Source organism: Crinia signifera, chromosome 5, assembly GCF_055691185.1.
Source record: "Crinia signifera chromosome 5, ASM5569118v1, whole genome shotgun sequence".
NCBI lineage: Eukaryota > Metazoa > Chordata > Amphibia > Anura > Myobatrachidae > Crinia > Crinia signifera.
This window is the reverse complement of record NC_139221.1, coordinates 162,017,090-162,040,657: the sequence shown is the minus strand read 5'-3', so window position 1 is coordinate 162,040,657 and position 23,568 is coordinate 162,017,090. Positions and strand designations below refer to the sequence as shown.

Genomic DNA, 23,568 nt, shown 5'->3' with positions numbered 1-23,568 from the left:
CTGATATATATATACACAGTATATATACATCAGGGTTGCCTATTTGACCCTCTCCTTCAGGGAGAAAATGCTCTGTTCCTGGACTTCCCTGGTAATGTATGATTGGCATCACCTGTAGTGAAACGCCTTTCTTATCCATTACCTAACTCCCCACAGGTGATGACAATCATACATTACCAGGGAAGCCCAGGAGCAGAGCATTTTCTCCATGAAGGAGAGGGCCAGGTAGGCAACCGTGAAATATATAAATATAATTCAAGTGCACAGTCTTGAACCTTATCCCTAGATAAGGGCCATTGCATAAATGTTAACAATAAGAAGATATACTTGAGTGCATAAAATCCATAAATAAAACATGTTTTGTTTGCTATTATTTTGTTGATTTAGATGTCAGTTTATAATGAATTGATATTTTGACAGACGTTTGGCAATGTATCACCTTTATTCCCATTGTTAAACCTGCCCGGCATAAATATTAACATCATGATCAGGAAAAAGATTTGATTTTATAACATCAAACGTAGACTCTTGTTTGCAAGATAGGAAAAGATGAAAAGTTTCCATTGACCAAGCACAGCTGCAGACCCAAAGGTTGTAATCACTGCTACATAAATACACACCAAGGCTTCATTACATCTCTCTGTCAGAAAAAGGAGTTTTAGGAACAAAAGGGTCATTAGCGGCTGTCCATTTACTGCAGCATTCAATTAAAGCTCATCACTCCCCCCCATCCCCCACCCTCTACTAAAAAGCTGTACTAACCTGGATTTAATATGTAATTAAAATGATTATAGGCCACTGGGGCAAAATTAATGTTCCTTGTAATTAATGTTAGCTTATTTGTCATGCACAAACACCAAAATACAAATGCACAGATAACGTCTTATTTCAGCTGTTGCGCTCAATATAAAATGTGAATATTTTAATGTTTGCTGGAGTAATACAAAATAAGTCACATCTCAGACACATCTCAACAGTATTTTATCAACAGAGCAGGGGACAATTTCCAATTGATCAGTAAGTCAGTCAGTCATATTATTTTTATTCTTAAAGATAATTTATAGCGCCATGGGATACCATTAGGTACTAAACAGAAACAAAATAAGAAATAGATATCTGGGGCCAAATGTAATAATATGTGAGAATCAGAAAGTGAGAGCTTTTGGGAGAGTTTTCCCCAAAAATTTGCACTGAAAATCCAGGATGATTTTGCCATGTAATTGATTCTTTAAAACAATTGGAAAACTCTCTCAAAATCTCTTACTTTCTGATTCTCACATTATTACATTTGGCCCCAGAGAAATTTGAAACACCTGGGGGGAAATTTAATAGGATGAGAGATTCAGAAAGTGAGAGATTTGGTAAGAAATCTCCAGTTTTTTTAAAGCCGCAATCATTTACACTGCACAATCAAACTGGTTTTGCAGCGCAGTTGATTGCCGCTTTCAAAAAAACCCTGGAGATTTCTTACCAAGGGGGAGATTCTCTAAGCTAAAAATGGGATGTTGTAAGCACCCCCCGCCGGGGCTTCTACCGCATCCCACCGCCGCCCCGCACGGAACCCCGCCGCCCCTCATCGCCCCCTCACCTGTGTCCGGGCAGCACAGAGCTGCACACTAATATGAAGACTGGACTGCCTCATCCATACAGAACCGCGATTAATGCCATTATTAACCCAATCATGCCCAATTCAAGAGGCAGTGGGTGAGATGCATGAAAAACACCAACTCTTCTGGGGGTTCTGGGGACTACCCCAAGAAAGTGAGCCTCTTGTAGGTAAGTATGGTCTAGCACAGGAGTTCCCAAAGTTTTTGAATCACAGCACCCCAAAGCTTCAGAAATATTTTCGCTGCACCCTTAGGCTAAAGGTTTCTCATTGAGAAAGTCAGAAACAAATATTAAGTTAAATAAATTGTGTTTATATCTCATCCTTGGTCAGTTATGTGGTAATGGACAGGATTCCCTTCTGTTTGTCCACAATTTGACTATTATAATGGACATAAAAAAACTTGAATTGGTCCTGGACCACCAACCCAGGGCACCCCGGCAAGTCCCCCAAGGCACCCCAGGGTGCCACAGCACACAATTTAAGAACCACTGTTCTAGCGTAAAAGACTTAGGGCCAATTGTACTAAGCATTAACCATCAGCTCCTTCCTGTCATTTTTCAACTCAGCCTGTAACATGGCACCTAGGAGCTTATTGATTGGTGGTGGATTTTCCCCATCATCGGTCAGCATACACGCTGGGCAAAATCGGCAAGTGCTTATGGACCTTTACAGGCATTTGAATGTTTTGAAATGTAGTGTTATTACCATTTACTTAACTGTGGCTCACATAAAGCATATGCAATACATAATTATATGCTTTATCCATCAGTGCGAGCTATGAACCTGGGCAGTGTCTGCCTGCTCTCTATCATGTTTGAGAGACCAAACCGCATATGACGATGCACATTTACCACAAAGAAAACAATAAGCCACGTGCCCAGCATTTGTATTTTGAGAAGATTATCACACATGAACAAGAAGTCTCAGGGAGAGAGATAAGAGGATTATGAGATAGAGAGCAGTAGTCTGTTGAAAAGTAAGACAGAGTAATGTTACATGACAGTGACTGATGCTGCAGGAGAAGAGGATGGAGCATTGCTCCTTTTCTGCCATGTGTAGCATAGACTCCGCTTCTGTAGTTGGAAAATAACATCGAGCCATACCTCCCAACTGTCCCGCTTTCCGCGGGAACATCCAGAGTGGCTGGGACCATGGCTAAAAGCTTATAGAGAGTAACTAGAAATCTGTGGGTCCCATTGAAAACTCTTGATTAGACCCCCCCCCCCCCCATGTGATTGTCACTATAATTAGAGGACAGGAGAGTGTGGGACATAGAGGGTGTTGGGAAGAGGAAATAATGGGGAGATAGAGTTTCAGGGAAAAAGAGTGAAGGAGAAAGAGAGAGAGACAGGGTATCGGGGAGAAAGAGGTGAGAAGGGGGGAGATAGAGAAGAATCAGGGAAATGGAGGATGTCAGATCAAGAGTGAAACTAACTAGAGAGAGAGAGAAGGTAGGGGTGCAAGCTGGGAAATGTCATGCAGGAGAATGTAGGTGAGGCACTGTGTCACGTGTGTGTGTGTGTGTGGTGGTGGGGGGGGGGCAGGCAGACACAGAAGAGAAAAGGTGGCCGGCTGTCACTTGCGTGGGGTGGAAGGGTCCACAGGCAGGCACCGAAGAGAGAGGGGAGTAGTGTATCACATGGCAGGCACATGAAGCAGGCTGTCACTTGCAGGGGGGTAAAGAAGAAGTAGGTAGCCTATATACCCTTTGTTAACTTTTTATATGTTATGTCCCAATAAAATAGTATTAAACTATATACTATTTCTATATATTTTTTGGGATCCTCCAGAGTGATATCTGGTCTAAAAACTCCAGTGAGGAGCAATCTGTACGAGATATTAATATCCTGTGATATATTATCTGGTACACAGAGAAGAGGATACGCTGTCTGTTATACGGAACGTATGATATTTATCATATTGTCACAGTCTTTACCACTCTGATTGTGGTCGGAGAAGAGGACCTTCACCTGTTATTTGAGGAAGTCTTACTCCTACCATCATGAATAAATACTGTGTAGAGGGTCTGCTGTGTATGTAAGGAATGTGTCAAATGGCACAGCACAAGTGTGAACGAGATGTACTGAGAATCCGAAAAGTTGTTACTTGCCTGGGCCAGAACTCCAGCCCAGCTCGTCCACTACTCCTTTTGATTTTTTGTGCTTGGGGCGATCACAAAATTGTGATTTTAGATTCCTTCCTTTTTACGGTAAAGCCGTGTACACACAGTGTGATTTGGCCAGGCGATTTTGACTAGATCGTCAAAATCACCTAGAAGGTTAGCCAGAATGGCACTGTGTGTACACTGCAGGTGTTAGCCATGCACTGCCCCGCGGTGTCACTATTACCCAGTCAAATATGCAAGCAAGGCAATATCGACTAACCGCCACACACAGTGTGTGCGTGTATATTTGTTTGCGGCTGGGGATGGCAGCAGTCCATCTCCGACAGCTAACTAAAACTTGATTTTGACTAAATCGCCCAGCCCAAGCCCATGTGTACCCCCTTAAGAGAGAAAGAGCCCCGTGGTCTCCGAGAGGGCAGGGGGTCTTAATCTATATCTAGAAATAATACAAATATACACCAAAACAAAATGAATACCGATTTTAATTCTGCAAACTCTTTATGGTCAATTTAAAAAATTTCCTACCCAATTATTATAATTGAATTTATTAATTTAGCCCTTAGGCCAGGCATGTCCAAACTATGGCCCTCCAGCTGTTGTGAAACTACACATTCCAGCATGCCTTGCCATAGTGTTAGCATTCCTTAATTGCAAAACTGTGGCAAGGCATGATGGGACTTGTAGTTTTAAAACAGCTGGAGGGCCATAGTTTGGACATGCCTGCCTTAGGCCATATGGATGAAGGTCGCGATTTATGGAGAACATCTGTATCAATTTTTTACTTTATTTATGCTGTACAAATATCATTTACAGCATACTGTGTATGCGACAAAACACACCTCCTTAGCTCATTTGGTTTACAATGAATTTACTGACTACAATGTTTATAATTTAATATTTTTTTTCTCTTGTCTTATTCAGGTCTAGTCACAGACTACAGAGTAAGTTTTTATTTTAAAATTTTTTAAACTCTTAAACAAACTTTGATATAGAATAGCTACATCCAGGTATAACAAACCTGTTGTATGGAATTAGATCCCTATTATTGTATCTTTACTGTGCCTTTATAAACATAATGGGCCACATGTAGTGATAGATTTTTGGAGAGTTTTCCCATTTTTTTTAAAGCGCAATCATTTACACTGAAAAAAAAAACAGGTTTGATTGCCACTTTGAAATAAAATGGGTAACCTCTCCCAACATCTCTCAACTTCTGATTCTCACATTGTATTACATTTGGCGCAATATCTTTCTGTGAGTACCATTACATTTCTAAAAAGCGCATAGTACTATGCAAATGTCAGCTGCAGAAGTGGGGTGGGGATGGTTAGTACATTCCATCCATAAATTGAAATCTGTGCCTGTGTTGTATGCAAGTGTACTGTAAATATACAACTTTGTTTTTATTACGGACAGCACTGGCAGATTCCGCTGGGAAGGCGATTTCGCTCCCTAAAATTGTGGTTTGTGATGAGAATGTATGGTGTGAAAGGACTTCAAGATCACATACGCAAGGTAAGCTACTGTACACACACACACACACACACACACACAAATACTATACAGTAGGGCTGCTGTATTCATGTGTTGTACAGTACAGTTATCAGCTGTCATATAAATGTAGAAACAAGTATAAAAAATTAGGTTTCTCTACACAATTATATAGCAATAAATCACCAATAAAGTAGGGCTATCAAGAGACAGTGCTAGTGTGACAGTTATAGTTTCAACGCTGGCACAGCAGTACCCGGAAGTGCGGATTCTGGGAGCACAGAGGCATGCAGTGCTCACCTCTGGCAACTAGCATGTAACTGTGGGTGTTATTTTCTATGGGGCACTACTAATGTGTGTTAATTGTAAGGGACATTGCTTCTGTGGCCGTTATGTGTATACAGAACACTACTGTCTGTATTGTGTATAAGGAGTACTACTCTGTTCATAATGTGAATAAAGTACACTACTACTATGTGGTGAGATCATGCACAAAAAGAATTGGCAATACTATTGTGTAGCCATGCCCCTTTCTTATGAGACCACACCCTTTCTTGTGGTGCAAGCCTTTATCGCAGCTATCCCTTTATTACCTATAGGAAGGAGGGTGCAAATATATAATTTGGAAAGGGGCACCATATACCCTAGCACTGCCCATCCATACAATATTCTCCATGCATCTTTCTGCTGTCACATTGCAAATGTAATGTGCAAACTCATCACTTCTTTTATATTTATTTAAGATCTCCCTAAAAATTATAAAATTAAAAAGAATGGTTATATGTGTCTCTTAATAATATATAAATATAATTGCATAGATATACAATAATTCACTAATTATTATGGGATATCTACATAGGGGTAGCACAGACGGTGTAATGTTTAGCATTACTGCATCACAGCACAGAGGTCATGGGTTTGATTCTCACCATGGCCCTAACTGTGTGGAGTTTGTATATTATCCACGTGCTTGCGTGGGTTTCCTCCGGGTACTCTGGTTTCCTCCCAAAATCCAAAAATCTACTGGTAGGTTAATTGGTTTCCAAAAAAAAAAAAATAACCCTAAAATGAATTTGTGTGCATGTACTGTAGGGAAAATAGATTGTAAGCTCCACTGGGGCAGGGACTGATGTGAATGTTCAAAATATTCTCTGTAAAGTGCTGCGGAATATGTGCGCGCTATATAAAGAACTGGTAATAAATAAATAATAATTCACTATATTGACACATGACCTGATTTAGAGATGGACAAAGTAGTGATACTGCAACCGGAGAAAAAAAATTCTCTGCCAGAGCCAGGAAATCTCTATCCAAAGATGCAAAGCCTAGCCTTGTCACACCTGCAAAACAATGGTTCAGCACCAAAATAAAAATGTGTTATTAATTACATTACAGATATTTGATTATGCGGACCTCGATCAGAATAATTAAAAATATCCGGACTCAATTAAAAATGACTTGCCTACCTCTGTCCTATATATATATATATATATATATCTCAAAAGATGGGGGGTTGTGACCTTTTCTGCGCTATAGGGTTAGCTGCACCTCTAACTACCTCGCTGTTAGTAGAGGTAAGAAATGAGTATGGAAAAAGGAAAAGTGTAGAGGTGTGCTAGTATATGTTTCACCCAAATTTCATACACAATGGTGGAACAATATAAAATAATTTATTTTGTACAATAGTATAAAAACAATAAGTTCTCACACAAAAGATCATATCATAATAGGTACAATATTTGTTTCCTGAAAAGACCCTATGCGTTTCGTCCCGGAGGGACTTCTTCAGGGGTAACAGAGTATCGATCTGTACTGTATTCAATCTTAATTGATAGATGTACCAAAGAGAATCAGTCCCCTTGAAGGGGTGTTCGCTATCTGAGTGTCCTCAGCTTGGGGGGTAGATAGAAAGAGTCCGATTGATGACTTCACCGAATAAAAATTCTGCAGGTGGGTTAGGTGTGTCTAGTCAATCAGAGTGTGAGTCGTATATATATACTTTCTCTGGTTCCCTCTAGTGTACAAATTCATAATTACTTATGTTTCATATTCGCAAGTAGAAATATTGTCATATACTAAACATGTAGTTAAATTACTGATGAGAGAAAATATTTAGATCCCAATACACAATGTTCAAATTATTTATTTTTAAAGGTAGTACTTCTTAGGAAATAATCATTTCAGCAAATTGAAGTTTACTTTAGTTTGTGTAACTAGACCCAAAAATGAAAAACACTTTATTAATACTACACAATCCATATGAATAAATAAATATACAATAAGATACAAAAGGAAATATTTTATTTTGTTGTAGCTATTATAATATTTAATCATAATAAATATAAATATTACATACTGTTTTCCAGTGTAGATTTTGTAGAATGTCTTCATTCTTATTGCTCATTGTAATGTTACTGTACAACCATAGGCAAATCTAGAATTATGGTAATGGATGGTCCCAAATCCAAATTTATAAGTAGGGCGGACCTTTGCGCGGCAAAGCCATGCAGCGAAAAGGGGGCGTGGCCTCAATGGACGGAGGTGTAGCATCACAAAATGGGGCGTGGTATTACACTTTAGACCACACACAGTAATGCCCATTACACATTTTAGCCAACTCAGTAATACCCATAACACATAAATCAACATGCCGTAATGCCAATTACACATAAGGCCACACACCATAATGCCCATTACATACTATATAACCAAAACGTTATGCCCATTACATATTTGACACATAAGTGCCGCTTACCTACCTGCTCATTGCTAGGGGGTTCTTGCTCTATGCCAAGGGGGCTTAATGCTCGATGCCAAAGGGGCTTCATGCTCAATCCCATGGGGGAATACATGTTTGTTGCCAAGAGGGAGTGAAATTGCTCATTGCCAAGGGGGGAGGGAATTGCTCATTGCCAAGGGGGGAGGGAACTGCTCGTTGCCAAGGTGGGGAGGGAATTGCTCGTTGTCAAGGGGGAGAGGGTTAGCTCGTTGCCAAGGGGGGAGGGAATTGCTCATTGCCAAGATGGGGAGGGTTAGCTCGTTGTCAAGGGGGGGAGGGTTAGCTTGATGCCAAGGAGGGGAGGGAATTGCTAATTGCCAAGGGGGGAGGGAATTGCTCGTTGCTAAGGGGGATGTCATACTAATGCACCTAATTTAAAGAAATGACAGCCGGGCAGAGAGAGCTGTGTGCTTCCCAGCTGTTTAGTCTAAGGAATTGCTTGTTGCCTAAGGGGGGTGTGTTACACGCCGCTGGACGCCCCTAATTGAAATAAATAACAGCCGGGCAGAGAGAGCGATGTGCGCTGCCCGGCTGTAGTCTCTGCAGGCGCATCAATATTTTTAGTTCTCGTGCTGGGGTCCGGCAGCCAATCAGGAGCGGCTTTCAATACCACCAATGCCGCTCCTGATTGGCTGCCGGCGGTCCAAAGGGAAAACTGGAAATATCAATGCCACTGACTACAGCCGGGCAGCGCACATCGCTCTCCGCCTGGCTGTCATTTCTTTCAATTAGGTGTGTCCAGCGACCAGCGGCGTGAGACATCCCCCTTGGCAAGGAGCAATTCCTTAGACTAAAAAGCCGGGCAGGACACAACTCTCTGCCCGGCTTTCATTTCTTTAAATTTTAGACGACTGGTGGTCTAATGGGTGGTCCGGTGCACCCCGGACCACCCCTTAGATTCGCCTATGTGTACAACCGATTCATTCACTGTAAACTTCCTACCAAAGTTTATGACATTTTATTGGCATCATACTGTACTGGCCTGTCCAGAAGATCATGGTTGTAGAGAATAAAAAGTCTTTGTAGAACATGAAATGCATAAATATGTAATATAATTAAATAAAATGTTTTCATTCTTTCATTTTTGGTGACATTTACTTTTTTGCATTTATATACTAATTAATAATCGTAAGTTAATTCACCTTTCACAGCACGTACGACTGGCACATGAATTTATGAACTATGTAAAGCAGGACGAACGATTTGAAATTTGTGTCCCGGTTATCTTGGGTCTGGTATGCTTCCGTTTAAAGGTAGGATGCAACTATATTTGTTTATAAATAGTAGATAAAAAAATTATTTTTACATCAAATACAATCTAGTTTACATGGCAGTAGCACTGTATTATCTAGACCAGTGGTTCTCAAATACAGTTCTCAAGTACCCCGAACAGGTAATGTTTTCAGGATCTCTTTTATCATGCACAGGTGAGGTTGAGCTATTGTGCTGGGTCAGTAATAATCCCAATTGCAGAGAGCACTTGATGACTGAAGCTCAGAACCATTGATCTATAGTAGATCAACGAGTGACTAAGAAACTGACCAAACTAACAAAAAAGACAATACAACATACAGGACAGAAGAAGAACAATAACAACAAAAATATTTATTTATTTACAGTTTCTTATATAGCGCAGCATATTCCATTGCGCTTTACAAAAGGAGACAGTGATACAACATACAGGGTGTTTACAGACAGTCAAAGGTAGGAGGACCCTACTCTCAAGCTTACAATATGAGAAAACGACATAATATTGTAAAAAGAATATGGATAAAAAATATATTATCAAAAAATATTATTAACAACATAGATAAGGAGAGTAAAATAAAATAACTGGATCGTAGTTCATAGTTTTAGTCCAAAATGGAATCAATGCAACTGTGGGTCATACATGTATGTATTTATCTATGTAGATTTAAACTATTAGCCTTCGTAGAGTTGCATTATCATCCAAATGCAGCGACAATCTTTATCTTACATAATGAAGAAAAAGCCTTAGGACTTATCAGTTTTCTGCAGTTATTTTTGTAGAGGTATCGATTTTCAGCAAGTTGAATCTGACATGTATGGGTGATTCTCTCCCATTGTATACAACAGCTAATAAATACTATAGTCAGAAGGAGCTAGCTAGCAGAGCCAAACTTGGAAAGCTTTTTGGAGCTTGAAAATTTTTCCCAGGCGGCCGTCCCTTTGGGGAGTGGTCTTCAGCATTAGTTTGCCAAAACCAAACACATCACCAGTCCTCGTGACATTATCACTGGCCCAACAGATTATATAAGGTACTCTTTATATAATAATTTTGTTGTTGGTTTTGGGTGTACGTTCTTAGCTGAACATGAATCAGGTGGTTCAGACCTTCTCGGATCAGCTTCAGAGCTTAACACAAAAGGGTTGGGATTTGTCATTGCGGGTTGCCTCCCAGGAACAGGGATCCCGACCTCCAGCACCGGTAGTCCCTGAACCTAAGATGAATTTGCTTGATCGGTTTTTGGGAAACCTGAAGGATTTCTTAAATTTTTCGTGAAAGTTGCAAACTCTATTTCCACCTTAGGCCCAAGTCTTCAGGTTCTGAGTCTCAACGGGTGGGGTTGGTTATCTCACTGTTACAAGGGGATCCCCAGACTTGGGCATTCGGGCTCCCAACAGACAGTCCTGCCTTATCCTCTGTGGATAACTTTTACAGTTAGCTTGGTCTGTTATATGACAACCCGACAGGGAGGCTTCAGCAGAAACCCATCTGCGAGCCCTGAAGCAGGGTAAAGATCCAGTGGAGGTTTACTGTTCCGCCGTTGGTCGAATGACTGTGGTTGGAATGACCCTGCCCTATGGAGTCAGTTCCGATGTGGCTTATCTGGCGCCTTCAAGGATAGTCTTATTCAGTATCCGGTACCCGGGTCTTTGGATAAATTGATGGAGCTGGCCATTAAGATTGACCGTCGGCTCCGTGAAAGGAGGTCGGAATGGGGTTCTCAGAACGGTCCCGTTCCTTTTGTGTTGGCCTCTCCCGAGGAAAGTGAAGAACCCATGAAACTGGGTGCAGCCAGAGATTCCTCTGAGGAAAAAGAGCTGGCAGAATTAGCGTCAGTCTTTGTTTGTACCGTGGGGGCAAAGGTCATGTCTTTTGAAATTGCCCCAACAAATCAGGAAAAGCCTAGGCCAAGTGAATGAGGAGAGGGTTCACTTAGGCCTCCAACTTTTTTCCTCTCATAACTCTTTATTAGTTCCCAGTAGTATTTCTTTTGGAGGGGTCAATTCTTCTTGTTCTGCTATTATCAATAGTGGAGCAGCTGGTAATTTTTGGGATATGTCCTTTGCTCAGAAGCTCGGTATTCCTCTTCATAAACTTGAAGGATATATCATCATGCGAGGTCTGGACGCGAGTATACTACCCAATGGTATTATTTATTATCAGTCCCCTGTGTTCCAATTAACGGTGGGTCTGTTCCATACTAAAGATATTTATTTCTTGTTGACCACTTGTCCTGTTGTTCCTTTGGTTTTGAGTCATCCCTGGTTGGTCAAGTGCAGCCCATCCATTGATTGGAGTTCGGGTGATATAGTCCATTGGGGTTCAAACTGCATAAGGCGGTGTGTGAATACGTCCATCCTGCAGGCATCCGTTTCCTTGTTGAAAATCCCTTCTTGTCATGCTGAGTTTGCAGATGTCTTTACAAGTCAGATAGTCTTAAACTTGCACCATTCTTATGAATGTGCCATTAAACTCTTGCCTGATGCTCAGTTACCTAAGGGTAGGCTTTATGCCCTGTCCATCCCAGAGACTAAGGCCATGGTTGAGTATGTTCAGGAAAGTTTTAAAAAAGGATTTATCTGGCCTTCCAAGTCTCCGTTAAGTGCCGGGTTCTTCTTTGTCGCCAAGAAAGACGGCTCCCTCTGACCTGTATAGATTTCAGAGCTCTTAATAAGATCATGGTAAAAAACACCTATCCACTCCCGTTGATCTCCGTGTTATTCGATCAAGTGCGGTCCGCCACCATCTTTTCCAAGATCGATCTTAGAGGAGCATATAATCTTATCAGGATCAAAACCGGAGATGAGTGGAAGACTGCTTTCAGTACCCAGTCGGGGCATTATGAATAATTAGTCATGCCTTTCGGTCTCTCTAATGCCCCTGCCGTCTTTCAGGATTTAATCAATGATGCGCTATGAGAATACCTGGGCAAATTCATTGTTGTCTACTTGGATGACATTTTGATTTGTTTTACAAGATCTGGACTCACACAGAACTCAGGTTAAACAACTGCTGCAGAAGTTGCGGGAGAACAATTGGTTCGATAAACTTGAGAAGTGCAAGTTTGAAGTATCTCAAGTGTCTTTTTTTAGGATACATTATTTCCTCCTCCAAATAACTCCAAGCTGTCATGGATAGGGTCCAACCCACCAATCTTAAAGCTATTCAAAGAATTTTGGTGTTTGCTAACTATTATAGATGCTTTTTCCTCAATAGTGGCACCTCTTGTGGCTCTGACCAAGAAAGGAGCAGATCCATCCAATTGGTCTCCCCAGGCGAAACACACTTTTCAGGCTCTCAAACAGGCCTTTGTTTCTGCTCCCATCCTCAGACATCTCTATCCCGACCTTCCTTTCATTGTGGAGGTAGATGCATCTGAGGTTGAAGCAAGGGCTGTGCTCTCACAAAAGGATCCTAATTCTCTTGTTCTCCATCCTTTCACTTACATGTCTAGGAAGTTTTCCTCCGCAGAAGCCAATTATGACATGGGGAATAGGGAATTGTTGGCCATTAAGTGGACCTTTGATGAATAGAGGCATTGGTTGGAAGGAGCCACTCATCAGATTCTGGTCTTAACCGATCATAAGATCTTGCAATATATTGAGTTGGCTAAGAGGCTTAATGCCCGACAGGCTCGTTGGGCCTTGTTCTTCACTCAGTTCAACTTTCTTATCACCTATAGGCCATGGCCTAAGAATGTCCAGGCAGATGCGCGTTCTCAATGCTTTCTTCCTCAGCACGGCCGCATGGCAGTTACTTCTTCAATTCTTCCTGCTATGTGTATTCAGGCCAGTCTCAATCAGACCTTAGAGGGTCTTATTCGCCAGGCTCAGAGTCAGGCTCCTGTCCAAACTCCGTAAGGTTGTTTGCTTTTTCCTGAGTTTCTTAGATGTAGAGTTTTGGTGTAGTTTCATGACACTAAGATCGCTGGTCATCGGAAATGTTTAAGACCTTGGATCTGTTATCCCACGTGGTCTGCTGGCCAGGTATTCTCGGGATACCAAGTAATTTGTCCTTTCCTGCCCAGTCTGTGCCAGACATAAGGTGCCTCGGTCTCAGCCTTTCGCGGAGCTCATGCCTTTGGCCATTCCTTCTAGGCCCTGGTCGCACATCGCAATGGATTTCGTGGTGGGTCTTCCAGTTTCTTCTGGCTGTCAAACCATTTGGGTTGTCATTGACAGATTTTCAAAGATGGCGCACTTTGTGGCCCTGAAACATTGCCATGTGCCAAAGAATTGGTCAATCTGTTCTTATGACATGTTTTTAGGCTCCATGGATTACCCACAGATATTGTTTCAGACAGGGGCCCGTAATTTGTTGCGCATTTTTAGAGACTGTTCTGCTCCGCTCTAAGATCAAAATCAGTTCTCTTCCATCCTCAGTCAAGTAAGCAGACTGAGCAAATGAATCAGTCTCTGAAACAATACCTGTGGTGTTTTGTTTCTAAAATGCAAAATTATTGGGTTGATTGTCTACCTGTGGCAGAGTTCACTTATTATAATGCATACCATTCTGCCTTCCAAGACCTCACCTTTCTTTGCAGTGTTTGGGTTTCACCCTCGAACCAATGTTTTGGGATCCGAAGCCTCAACTTCTTCTTCCTCTTTTACTTCTTGCCTTAGGATTACTTGGAAGAAGATTTTTGGTGCCATTAGGGAGACAGCTTATAAGCAGAAGGTGTTCTCTGATAAGTCCAGGTGTCCTTGTCCGTTTAAGGTTGGTGATTGGGTATGGCTGTCTTCCGGGAACATCAGACTTCATCAATCTTCGGCAAGGTTTGGCCCGAGTTTAATTGGTCCTATTCGGATCATCAAAGGGTTCTTTGCTACTGTGAAAGTATTCCATCTATTATTACAAGTGTTGAGCATATAGTAAAAGATGATCTGCCATAAGTGAAATTTTATCAACTATTATGAACTAAAGACTTTTTATGAAACAGAACGAACATTCTCAAGGATTTGGGGACTTTTTATTGTTGATGACCCTATAAGGTTATATTGAATAAGGATTCACACCATTGGGCACCATCTTACCATTATAATATATATATATATATATATATATATATATATATATATATATATATATAGTGACAGGTATGTTGGTAGCTGCTCACCTATAAAAGCAAAGTCTGCTGTGAGCTTCAGACCTGATAGCATGACTGGTATCAAACATTGATGTGATAGCTATGTGTATTGCAGCCATTTTCAGCGATAGTGGTAGGACCTGCAGAACAGTGGGGTCCCTTGACGGGGGCTGCAGGCTTAAATGCATTGATCAATTAATGAACCAAATCTCCACTATTTATTATCAGTTAATTTAGTGTGTGCAGAGCCCCTCCAATGTCTATATATATATATATATATATATATATATATATATATATATATATATATATATATATATGTGTGGAATGATGTGATTTGTAGGACACGTCCCCTTTTCACCAGGCCATGCTCAAAAACTTTGGCAGTGCATACAAGCGTACCGCCGCCCATTATTCAGAAGTTGGGAAGTATGATTTATAGCAGAAACATATTATTTAATAAAATGTTGATATTCATTTTGTGTAAACAACAGCATTCAGGACAAGTGCATGTCTTTCAGCTTTGGAAGAGTGTTGAACAATACCCACTTCATACAAAATGCAATTAAATGATTTACTTCAGTGCTTTGAAGCTCAAAAGATTGCGTGTGATCCTGTTTATTTATTTTATTGCAATCTGATTATACCCTAGCTTCTTCCCACTTAGTCAATTTGGTGCCCCAGTTCTCACACTTTTGATGCTGCCAGCTGCTGAATACTGAGAGATGTCCTGTGAAAAGGGTAATATGGGATGCTGCTGGGTCAAGTAGGAGAGAATGGTCTTCCTTTGTACTTGTGCCACATTTCAGATTGATCCCCTGCTGAGGTGAAAAGCAGCTATAACCATCCTATTTTCAGATGGTCTGTAAAATTCCTCATTGTTTACAGGGGGGAACTGTGAACAAATGTGTTTTTATTATTAAAAGGCTTTGAATGTAGAACAGACATATTATACTATTTGAGTATACATAGATGTGCACAATAGTAACACAAACATATTAACAATAGCCCTAATAGCTTTATTGTTTCTAATGCCAGGGCTGGAGAAATTACTTCAATGTTAGGAAATGGTGTAACGTTGTGGGCTAGCATAATATGAAATGTGAGAGGTACAGTATGTCGACATTTTGACTGTCGACCTTCCCCAATGTCGACCTAATGCTTGTGTGGACCTAATGACCCTGTCAACCTAACCCACGCCGACCTTCCTGCATGTCGACCTTAATGCATGTCAACCTAAATGCATGTCGACCTAATGACTGTCGACCAACATGCTGGAGACCTAATGATCCACACCCTTCACGATATATTAGAGAGTATGCTACCAACAACCAGTTAATACAGAGATCATCCTAGTAACTGCCAAACCATACAGAGAACATCCATGTTACCGTCCTACAATATAGATGAGCATCCTAAACACTGTCGTACCATACAGAGATCATCATACCATACAGAGCATAATAGAATAAAAAGAGCATCCAAGAAGGGGCCTAAGGACTAAATAAACATACAAACATGCACCCAACACAAATGCAGCATGCATACACCAAATGTACACGTTTATAGTGTACATACATCCAACACACACACACAGCATGCATACATACAGTACATATATACATACACATCATACATTTATTTATTTATTAACAGTTTCTTATATAGCGCACACATATCCCCCACAGCGCTTTACAGAGAATATTTGAAAATTCACATCAGTCCCTGCCCCAGTGGAGCTTACAATCTACAGTATATTCCCTACCACAAGTACACGTACACACAGACATTCTAGGGTTAATTTGTTGGGAGCCAATTAGCCTACCCGTATATTTTTGGATTGTGGGAAGGAACCGATGTACCCAGAGAAAACCCACGCAAGTACGGGGAGAATGTACAAACAGTTATGGCCATGGTGGGAATAGAACCAATGACCTCAGTGTTGTGAGGCAGTAATGCTATGCATTACACCATCCGTATATACAAACACAAGCCATACATATATATACACACAAAACACAAAGCATCCATACACAGCATATATAACACACATACATTATACATACATACATACATACATACACAACACACAGCATGCATTCATACATAGATACACACACACACACATATATATATATATATATATATATATATATACACTTCCCAAATGTGGTTCAGCGCCCTTTACTCAATTGATAGTCCATACGTCATTTCTCCAAGATAACAATTTATTAAAATCTTCAAAGTTTGATTGACCGTCTGGCCGTACAACAGAATCCCAACGCGTTTCGTCCTAAGACTTCATCAGGGGATTGTATACAGTCCGAATATTAAATTTCTTATTGAAACGACTAGGAGATGCGATGTCGGTGAACAATTATTACACCAAAAAGAATATATGATATGTCTCCTGTCCTTCTCTTGTAAGCCCTATGAGGCTAACCAATTGCACTGGTAGAGATTAGTTTGTTCTGAAAAGAGATCGGCCTGTTACAGTCTCTCTCAGGGACCTCTATCTCTTGCAAGGAAGGATAGTAGTTCTACTTTTCAGAACAAACTAATCTCTACCAGTGCAATTGGTTAGCCTCATAGGGCTTACAAGAGAAGGACAGGAGACATATCATATATTTTTTTTGGTGTAATAATTGTTCACCGACATCGCAACTCCTAGTCGTTTCAATAAGAAATTTAATATTCGGACTGTATACAATCCCCTGATGAAGTCTTAGGACGAAACGCGTTGGGATTCTGTTGTACAGCCAGACGGTCAATCAAACTTTGAAGATTTTAATAAATTGTTATCTTGGAGAAATGACGTATGGACTATCAATTGAGTAAAGGGCGCTGAACCACATTTGGGAAGTGTATGTTGTATGTAAGTTACCCGGCCCTCGGGTAACATTGTGGTATAGCAGCCTCAGTACATATTGTTAAAAGAAAGTTCTTCTGTTTGATATTGTTAAGCGCGTCGTGGAGTATTGTGTTATATATATATATATATATATATATATATATATATATATACAGGGCTGGCGCCACCACTAGGCAGCCTTAGGCATTTACCTGGGGCGCCGGCCACTGGAGGGCAGCACTTGCGAGCAGGTCAGCGGTGTGGAGCAAGGTGAGTGGCATCTGCACCAGGCTCATCCCCCCATAAATCCAGTTAACGCACCAATGCTGTGGACCGTGCGACGAAGCAAGTCACCTGCACTACCGCTGACTTGCTGCGGGTTGCCCGCACCCCCCTCCCCTCCCGTCCGTGAACATGCATAATGCTGCCCGCCCGTGGACCGTGCGCTGTACGCTGGAGCAAGTCACCTGCACTACCGCTGACTTGCTGCGGTGCCTGCACCACCCCATCCCTGTACAGTGACTCGCCGGTGGCCGGAGCAGGTGGGCGGCGGGATGCCCCCCCCGCCTGGGGTGCTGAGGTGCCTTGCACCAGCGCTGTGTATATATATATATATATATATATATATATATATATATATATATATACAGTATATACTGTGTGTGTGTGTATATATATATATATATATATACACACACACACACACACACTGCATTCATACATAAATGCATACATACATACATATACACACAGTGGCCCTTATTCAAATCTGATTGCAGTACAAATTTGTTCTCAAATGGGCAAAACCATGTGCACTGCAGATGTAACCTGTGCAGAGAGAGTTAAATTTGCATGGGGTGTGTTGAAACTGAAATCTAAATGGCAGTGTAAAAATAACGCAGCCAGTATTTACACTGCACTGAAACAAAATAACTCACACAAACTCTCTCTCTACATGTTACATCTGCCCCACCTGCAGTGCACATGGTTTTGCCCATTTTGAGAACAAATTGTGTCTGAGCTCAGATCTGAAAAGGGCCAATATGCACAGCATACATACATATACACAAAACAAAAATGCTGCATACATAGAGTAAACACAATACACAAGCACTAACCAAGTGAGGAGGACAGTAGGTGTTGGTGCTGCTGCATGCTCATTAAACTCCCTAAGCTGTTCCCTGTAATGATGGAGATGCAGAGTATGGATGGCCATCGACTATTGATGATTCATAATCATTGATGGTTTATGGCCAATCAACAATAGTTCTCAATGGAGTGCAGCGAATGGATTTGGTGAGTTACACCCTCGCCTGGGCTGTTTGGTGTATGGAGGGAGGGCCAGGGCTGGACCGGGAAACGCCCTCACACTGGGCCAGATGTACTAAGCTTAAAAAATGATAAAATGGAGAGTGATAAACAACCATCCAATCAATTCCTGCCTGACATTTTTCAAACGCAGCCTGTGACATGGCAGGTAGGAGCTGATTGGCTGGCTGCTTATCACTCTCCATTTTATCACTTTTGAAGCTTAGTACATCTGGCCCAATGTCTGTTCCCCAGGGAACACGGGCAGGCTGATGCCTGCTGGGGGCAGACAGCTGACGTCACAGGACATCAACTGCCCGCCCAGTCTTCGCCCTATCGCTCTTAAGTATAAGTCATTTCAGACTGGCTTTTCTTTGCAAAGACTGGAGAAATCATTCGATGGTCGGCAACCATCCAATGAATTCTCCTGCCAGCGGCTGCGTGCGAGGGGATGTGTTCTCATATTCTTGCTCAGGGGATTCAGCAGTTGGGATGCGGGCGTTCGGCCTGGGCGGCGTTAAGCAAAGAACACCACTGTTTTGCAAGTGGTACTGAATTACCCCCATAGTCTCTCACAAACTACTTTTTTCTTTGCAATCTGGTTGGACCAATATATAAACTGTGGCATTCTACTATATGTGAGTGGCCCCCTTCATTTCTCACTGTTTACTCAAAGTCTTGCTTCTTATTGTTTGTGTTTGTCTCCTATTGTGATGAGCTGCAGAGTATGTTGATAATAAATAGATAAGTGGTAATATTCTGAAGCCCACCTTGGATGGTCTTTTCCAGTTCTTCATGGAACAATAATACAGTTAGAGTTAGTACAGATAAGCACTCCAATTTACTGTCACCACTTTGCTGGTCGACTATGGGGTAGATGTATGAAGCAGTGATAAGGGAGGAGCGATCAGAGGAGAAGTGGCCCATGGCAACCAATCAGCTGCTCCGTATAATTTTATATTATGCACATTAGAGATGTTACTTCAGTGCTGATTGGTTGCCATGGGCCACTTCTCTGCTGGCTCACGTCTCCTCTTTTATCACAGCTTCATACATGTACCATATGTTCTTTGTAACTATGAACCCATATGTGTGTGGATTATTAGATACAGTCGATACGTCAACCCCAAAATGTCAACATGCAATAGGTTAACAGGATCAAAAGGTAGACATGGTAAAAAAAATCGACATGGGAAGGTCGAGCCGATCAAAAGGTTGACATGAAAAAGGTAAACACTTGAAAAGGTCAACGTGAGTTTTTCACATTTCACAAGGCTCAGTATTATATTCTCTTTCTATGCCGACATGGATAGTGAAGTTAGAACAAACCGTTTTGCTTTTTTTCAATCAAGAAAAACTCATGTTGACCTTGTCATGTGTCTAGCTTTTTCATGTCGACCTTTTGACACTGTCCACCCTTAATGTTGATCTTTTGTTCCTGTCCATCTATTGCATGTTGGTCTTTTCGTATAGACACATTGACTGGCTATCTAGACACTGTGGGGGAAATTTACTAAGATGGGAGTTCTGTTTCAGATGGAATGTTGCTATGGGCAACCAATCAGAAACTATCTATTATCTTCTAGAACAGTGATTTTCAACCTTTTTCAGCTTGTGGCACAGCGGGCAAGACTTTAAAAACATTTTTAAAATATAATACATATAATATCAAATGCCACCCTCCCCCCCCCCCCCTTAGATATGCCAAGCACCAGCTCCCCCTTAGAAATTCCACACACAAATGCCCCCCTTAGTAATTCCACACACAAATGCCCCTCATTAGTTATTCCATGCACCTGTCCCATAGATGGTGCCGACAGAACCCCACCGTCCGTGGGGGCCTTTTGTGCATGTGCCGGGACACGCCTGCAGAGCGCACAGGCTGATCTGACGTTCCTGGCGCCTGCTACGCACAGGCACGCCCTGGCGTCAGCTCCAGACAGCGTCACCGTGCACACACGCATGCACACAAGCCCGAGCCGTCCGCCCCTGCATGTCACTATTTACAGTGACAGGCTCCATCGCTGCCGGCGACTATTTGGTTGAGTCGCCGTGACCCACAGCCTGGTGGCACACCAGTGAACTGGCCGCGGCACACCGGTTGAAAAAGACTGTTCTAGAAGGTGCTACATAAATAAGGAAATTCTGATTGGTTGCTCACAGCAACATCCCATGTGAAATATAACTTCCACCTTAGTAAATTTCCCCCTGTAGCTCTATCAACCAGAACCCATTTGGATAATGTTAATGCCTTAGCATTTCACATTTTCTGTTTTTCATTCTTTTTGAATATAGGGGCCCAATGAAAGAAACAAAGCTCTCCTACAGATGATAAACAATTTAAAGAAAATCCATATAGTGCCAGGAAGCTTGGGGGATACGTTTATTTTACGTTTTGCTGTTTGTGCTCGAACTGTTGAATCAAAACACATTACATTTGCCTGGAAGCACATTGAAGCATTGGCGACTGAAGTCCTAAAGACAGAAGGGGAACGAATGTAGCATAAACCAGCATGGTAAGAGTTGTGCCACTGTCATTTCTATGTATACCTGGATGCAAGAGGTTTATACTTTTGGGTTACAACCCAACAAATTTGGGGCCTGATTCTGGTTCATTTGCAAAGGCAGATTCTCTTTTTAATGGACAAAATCATGTGCACTGCAGTGGGGCAGATGTAGATTTGGGTGGGGTTTGTACTTCAAACTAATATCTATATTGCAGTGTAAGAATAAAGCAGCCAGTATTTGCCCTGCACAGAAACAAAATGACACCAAAATCTAACTCTCTCTGAACATGCTACATCAGCCCCACCTGCAGTTTCTTTTTCCATTAGAGAGAATTTGCTTTTGCAAGTGAACCAGAATCAGGCCCATCTGGCCCCTACCATTTTGTTGTTTACTGCCAACTAATATGTTAATGTTTCCATCTCATTTTCCCCAGAATTAGTGCTCTAATTGTTGGTAATATTATTATTTTTATGTGACAAAGTGGCTGATTTTTATTATAATGCTTACATTTTTTAAAAACAATGTGAATATCACCTATGCAATCTCCAATCAACTTAGATGGATCAGTTGTAGATGAAAAACTAAATTTCCCTGAGAGACTTCTTCCAGTCCTCTACACCCCCATTACAGGTGCATCATATTCTCTCAGCCAATCAGCATCAGGCCAGGCTTTTCAATATAATTTTTCAAATTCACCAGCTGCTTCCTGCGCCGCTGCTGGGCAAATGCTGCTATTAGCTCCAGCCGCCGCTCTGTCCCCGATGACCGGACCCCACTGCCTGCCCCCTGCTGAACAGACCCCGCCGCTGCACATAGGTGTGCGCCAGTGGTGGATCCAATTGCGAGACATCTGTTGTCCCACCAGTGCCGTCGGAATCGGCCGGAATTCGCCGAAATCAGCCGAAAACGTCCCAATGTATGGGGGCCTTTAGGGTTTGGCTGTGTGTGTGTGTGTGTGTGTGTGTGTGTGTGGGGGGGGGTTAGGGTTATGCTGCGGGGAGGGAGGGTTAGGACTATGCATTTAGAAGGGGGATTAGGGATAGGAGACAAGCTGGAGGGTTAGGGTGCACGTAGGGGTGGTTTAAAATAGCACAGATAGACAATCAGCTTCTGTCATTATTCAAACCCAGCCTGTAACATGACAGTTAGGAGCTGACTGTCATTGTTTTTCACTATCTACTTTATCCCTTTTTGAAGCTTAGTACTGTACATTTGGCCCAATAGAAGATGTAAAGTAGTGTTTCCCAACCCTGGTACCCACAACAGTTCATATTTTCCACTAATGGTCGACAGCTAAAATGGGTTCACATACCTTTTGGTTGATACTGTGAAAAGGTTGACACAAGCTTATGGTCGATAAGGGAAAAGTCAACAGTCAAAAGGTCGACATGACCTTCTAAAAGTATAAACCATGGTACTCAGCTGCCATCACTAATGCCATCTATCCTGCATGCAGCTTTGACTATCATCATATATTTAGGTCCATGCTTGTGCAGGAAGGTCTTTTTGCATCCGTAGTAGTAAAAAAATGACTCAACTGCACAAACATCAGTAAAGTGCCCACCTATAAATCAGTGATGGCATTTTGTGGATCCAGGGTCACAGAACATCACTGCCCAGGACTGCAATGGGGACTTGTTAGCCCCGCCTACAGGCAGCACCTGCATGTCTGCTGACATGGGTAAAAACTGGAACCAGACCGATCCCCAGAACCTCGGACAGACTACAGGCATCGAACTGTGTCATTACGGAGCTTGTAGTGTCCAGCAAGAGGGTATTTGTCCAGGCGAAGTCCATCTGGTATGGATTCCAGTAAAATCAGTAGATTATAGCCTCCATGTATGGTCAGGGGATGTAGTAAAATCAAGAATGGTCCAGACCATACAGGTAGACTGTAATCTGCCCTTCCCCATCTCCCCGGCGATACTACAAGCTCCAGAATGGTACAATTTAATGACTCACAATTGAGCCAGTTCTTCTATAGGAACCGAGTGAGCCTTGAAATGTGAAGATTTAGCTGAGGTTTCTGGATCGAGATGGTTCTTTTCCAATCACTGTTCAATGGCTCATATTTTTCCCAGTTCCCACCACCCTATGCAGCTCCCCAGGGCAGCCGAGAGGAATGCCGGGCCCCGGTAAAATGTTGGGGGCGTGGCCTAAGTGTGTGTGTTGTGGGAACCTCCCACACTTAGGCCACGCCCCCAAAATGTTTAGAGGAGGGTGAAAGAAAACTCTAAAAACTGTAATCTCAGAAGCAGCACACACCTACAGCATGTGCTGTGCTGACTGCAGGCTCAGCATGACCTCTCACACTGTCAGTGAGACACTCATGCTGAGCCTGCTGTCAGCACAGCACATGCTGTAGAAGTGTGTGCTACTGTTGCTTCCTGGGAGGGATGGAGGGGAAAGGGAGGGGTCCCTTCAGCAAGCCTGGGCCCGGGTAATTAGTACCCTCTCCCCCCCTCTCTCGGCTCCCCTGCAGCTCCCCTCTCTCCCGTATGCATGATGACTGTTCCCACAGTGCATACTGCTACTACTGCTATAGTACACACTACCACTGCT

General features: G+C 42.1%; 1 protein-coding gene across 2 annotated transcripts in view; it reads left to right on the top strand.

Annotated features, from left to right (window-relative positions):
* Nucleotides 1-23,568, top strand: part of DDC (dopa decarboxylase) — a 120,592-nt gene that overhangs the window by 85,510 nt on the left and 11,514 nt on the right. For both annotated transcript variants that reach the window (XM_083188202.1, XM_083188203.1), the window contains 4 exons: nucleotides 4,656-4,675; nucleotides 5,151-5,249; nucleotides 9,156-9,257; nucleotides 20,794-21,014. In XM_083188202.1, the coding sequence (XP_083044328.1) occupies nucleotides 4,656-4,675; nucleotides 5,151-5,249; nucleotides 9,156-9,257; nucleotides 20,794-21,000 (428 nt within the window). In that variant the 3' untranslated portion in view covers nucleotides 21,001-21,014. The remainder of the gene's footprint in view (nucleotides 1-4,655; nucleotides 4,676-5,150; nucleotides 5,250-9,155; nucleotides 9,258-20,793; nucleotides 21,015-23,568) is intronic.